Genomic DNA, 4,325 nt, shown 5'->3' on the forward strand with positions numbered 1-4,325 from the left:
TCTTTAAAACTGGGTTACTATAGTTGTTTTTAATTCAGTTTAGTTTTCATTGGTTTCCGGAGTGGATTTGCTCATTTCAGTTTGCGTGAAAATGTTTAGTTTTAGTTTAATTATTATAGTAGGGATGGGCAAGATCTGAGGCAAGATTTAGGAAAATCTTGCCACAGTCTTGTAGATATTCAAAGTCCCAATAAACATGTTCATCAAAGCCTCATCAGGTAAGCTGAAAAACCAAATTTTGCCAAAGTAGCTAATACTAAAACTAATATTTCCTCTCCATTTTTTTTAAATTTTCTTTTAGTTTAGTGGTCAGTTAGTTCTACTTAATTTTTTGACATTCAATTTTCTATTTTTATTTTAGCAAACAATTTTTTTTTGTTTCATATCTAGTTTTTGTTTTTAGTTTAGTTTTAGTTAACTGTAAAGAACATGACTGCATGACTTAGGTAATCAAAGTTACATCTGTGATGTCCGTGAACTTCTCCATATATCGGTGAATTCGAACCTCAATAACGTGAAGCAAGGGAGAGCTGCACTGTAAAGGAGAGCTGGCCTAAATTCCTTCACAGTGATATGTGAATGTGATGAAGGAATACAGAAAACGATTACTGGAAGTTATTGCTGCTAAAGGTTTTTCTACAAGCAAGGATCATGGAGTGTTTTTAATTTTTCCACACACTGCTTCTGGATTTGACTTAGTATATGTGAAGTAAATAATTACATGTTTTATGTCATGTTTTGTAGATCATCTGAGACTATATTTACCTAATTTTAGAATTTGCTCAGGATCAGGTTGATTTGATCATGTGCTGATATGTAAAACCTCAGAGCTGACATAGGATTGTCAATTTAACAATGATTACAGATTCTTCATTTTAGGATGATGATAATTTTGAGTTCACTAGTTTTCAGGTCAAAGAAATTTCAAATTAAAGAAAATAACGAACATTAAATCACTATTTAAAGGTTGTTATCAGCCATATACATTATATCATACTAGGGCTGTGTGCATAAGTCAAGTGGGCTAAATCACTGTGTGTTCCCAGTTGTGCCTTCTGTAAACATCTGATCAAAGCAGCACTTTCTCTCACATGCATCAACCATGCATCATCACTGCCATCTTGTCGCAAATGTACCTGTATAATATTTGCATCAGAAAACAGACCGAGAAAAAATATAACAAACATGATATAACGAACATGGTGCCAGCTACTGTACAGTACAATAAAGCCTCGCTAAATGGGCATATAGTATATGCGTATGTGTAATTAGTATTGACATGCACATGTTACACAACACTTAGAACATGTGTTTGTATTTGTTTTCAACTTAAGGACGCTGCCACAACTATCAGTGACCTTATGTGACCTTGTTCTTTCGTACATATTTGAAAAGTAGGCTAACGAAGATTTTATTTGTTTAATTTTAGTTCCGTTTAGTTTTGTCTGTTTACTAATTTAATGCATAAGCTCAGAGCGACCTTAAAAAATGCCTCGCCACAATTAATTCTGTGGGAAAAGCGAAGGTACGTTCATTTCGACACTTGCGAGGTGCCGTAGTACAGAACCCGGAAGTACGGATGATTTCACCCAAACAATCAACATGTAAGCAATATTTGACGATAAAGACATTACATACCGTTTTACATTTGAAGGCTCGTGGTTGTGTTGGCAGTTTTAGCCACTGCACTAAATCGTGCACTAGCAAACTAGCTTACTGTTTACAAAGAGGGAGCAGGCAGGGCTAAGTTAAAACTTCCCGTCTGCTATAGTGCCACATCGTCACTCACTGACAGCAAGGCTATAGTTAGTTTGTTAGTTAGTCAGTTAGTTAGTTAAAGGGTTTGTTTGGGTAGAAAACGGATACGAATTGATTAGTTTACCTCGACTGTGTAATCAACCGCTGTCAAAATGTTGTCATTTTAAAGAGTGTTAGCATAGAAAATTGTGATCCCGATGGAAGGAGAACTACACTCACATTAGCTGTGACTAAAGAGTATTTCCTCATTCTTCTGTCCAAAACCAATACAGACTCCGTTTATTTGATATTAACGCTGTTGTTCCTTGATGTTACTGAAGATGTTTATGTATGACTTCAAAGGATTTATAAGAGAGACACATGGAAGTCAAAGAATCCAGAATCTGTGAGAGAATTTCACAACAGCAAAGATCGAAGGTAGTGATCGAAATATAATACGAGTAAACAGTATTAATGGGATTTTATCAATGATTGTATACAGAATGTTTCTGCAGTCATTGTGACCATTGAAATTGAAGTTAAGTTCCATAGGTCTTCTAGATTTAATTCTGGACAGCTATGGATCAGACCACAGATCAGTAATAGTTTGATAATTCTTGCTGCCTGCCTGTCTCCCTGATAGTCCTGATTAATGATTAAGATTTTTATACATTTAAAGTGCAGTGTTTCCCACAGACTCTGTTTGGGGCAGGTGAAGGGACCGCTGTCATGTACTGTAGCTGGTGACATTAGTTCTAGTCCTACTTTGCATCCCTTACAAGTCTTCCACATTGCTGCAGGTTCTGGTTAGAGCGGCTCTCCGGATCACAGGGGAAAAGCAGAGGAAGGACTGATTTCACCAGAGTGTGGGACAAGCAAGCCGTTGGGGAATGTAGGGGCCTGGGTTAGCTGGTTAGCAGTGATTGTCAACTGGGAATTGTGAATGGCGTTAAAGTCACTGATGTAAAAAAAAAAAAAAAAGTAATTAAAAATTTGCAAAAATTAGTCGCTAAAATATTTCTTGCGCAACTAATATGCCAGGGCGCGCCGCCCAGATAGTCTCTGCATGGGGAAACACTAAAGTGCCTGCCTTTTGTACATAAGTTTGGACTATGTGACGAATGTACCGTATAATGCACTCACACTGTTTCTTTTTTTATTTCCACGCAGGGGTTGATTTTTGCTGAAAGTCATCAAGAGGCACCATCCTCCATGTGGTAAACCTCTGTGGAAGTATAAAGAAGGTGGCTGGAGGAAATTAATTATTTGATAGTTAAACTGCTTTTAAATAAGAACATCCACGTCAGCCATGGCTCGGGAGGAAGAGGAGCTGACAGTCAGTGCACCAAAGGAGGTGGACGTGTTTAAATCAGTGCATTGTCTGGGTTACCTGTCCAGCTTCAATCTCCTTGTGGCAGTCTGTGTTGGCATGTACGTACGCTGGGAGGTGACATGGGAACCCATGATTCTGGTTATCTTCATTCTGGGCCTCTTTGTCCTGGGAATTGCCAGTATCCTCCATTACTACTTTGCTATGGAAAACGCCAGCCAGAGCTTATTCCATTTGTGGTTCGGCTTTCTCCTTGGACTTTTGTGTTTCCTCAACAGCCCCGCCTTGGATTCAAATGTCAAAGAACTGGTCGCAAACTATCTCCTCCTAGCCAGTGTAGTTATGAAAGCAGTATGGGCCCTAACTGAGCGAATATGCTGCTCCATCTGCTACAAATCCACCTTGCTAACATCAGTAGAGTTACTGGAGCTTCTAGGATTTGGTATTGCAAGCACTACCATGCTTCTTCACAAGTCAGTGGCCATAATAGGCTTGGTAGTGGCCCTCGGTGCTCTCATTGTGGACTTGAGGATGAAATCCCTCCTAGCTTTGGCCAATTTGATCAGTTTTGCCTTGGTTACTTCTCTTGTGTTTTTCCAGGCCTTAGGCATTAATGCCAACCCTTATGCCTTAGGCTGCTACCTGGGCAGGCTGCTCTGTGAGCCTGTGTTGGATGTGTACTTCAGTGGGTTAGGCCCCACGGAGCGCTGGATGCCTGTGCTCTCCATGGGGAAGGTGTGGAGGAAGCTGTCCTTGTTTCCTCTGAGTCTGACTGAGATAGCCTTCTTTGTCCTTGCTGCTTTAAAGGTACACTTATAGCTATATTACAAATATTGAGGGTTTATTTTCATTATTTTTTTATTTAAACTTTTGTTTTGTCTTTCATAGCTTGGTTACTTGGACCTGTGGTATCTGGTCATCCCAGGTTTCTGTCTGTTTGGTCTTTTCTGGTCCATCTGCCACATCATTTTGCTGATCACAATATGGGGCTTTCACACTAAGCTGAGTGACTGTCAGAAGGCTTGGCGCACCCAGCGGTTGAGTAGCCGGAGTCTGGACCAGGTCATGGCCTCCCGAGGCATCCGACATTTCTGCCTCATCTCAGAGCGACTGGTGTTCTTTAGTTTGTTGTCAACAGTGATACTCGGGGCTGTGTCCTGGCAGGTAAGACCCATGAATGAAAAGTAGATAAGACAAAAATGTTTAAATCTGCAAAGCAGGGTTGGATTGTTCTGTTTGATTTTCTATGAAAACTGCC

At 39.9% G+C, this 4,325-nt stretch overlaps 1 protein-coding gene across 2 annotated transcripts in view; it reads left to right on the plus strand.

Moving 5' to 3' along the window:
* The first annotated feature begins 1,555 nt into the window (after positions 1–1,555).
* Positions 1,556–4,325, plus strand: part of tmem168a (transmembrane protein 168a) — a 13,853-nt gene continuing 11,083 nt past the window's right edge. The window contains exons 1-3 of one of the 2 annotated variants that reach the window (XM_085386862.1): positions 1,556–1,604; positions 2,908–3,874; positions 3,956–4,231. In XM_085386862.1, the coding sequence (XP_085242988.1) occupies positions 3,047–3,874; positions 3,956–4,231 (1,104 nt within the window). In that variant the 5' untranslated portion in view covers positions 1,556–1,604; positions 2,908–3,046. Of the gene's footprint in view, positions 1,605–1,658; positions 2,176–2,907; positions 3,875–3,955; positions 4,232–4,325 lie in introns of those variants that run through there. The other variant, XM_085386863.1, reaches the window with a different exon arrangement.

The sequence above is a fragment of the Rhamphochromis longiceps genome, linkage group LG17 (assembly GCF_057381845.1).
Source record: "Rhamphochromis longiceps isolate RC_006_pf linkage group LG17, R_longiceps_female_GT1.1, whole genome shotgun sequence".
Classification (NCBI taxonomy): domain Eukaryota; kingdom Metazoa; phylum Chordata; class Actinopteri; order Cichliformes; family Cichlidae; genus Rhamphochromis; species Rhamphochromis longiceps.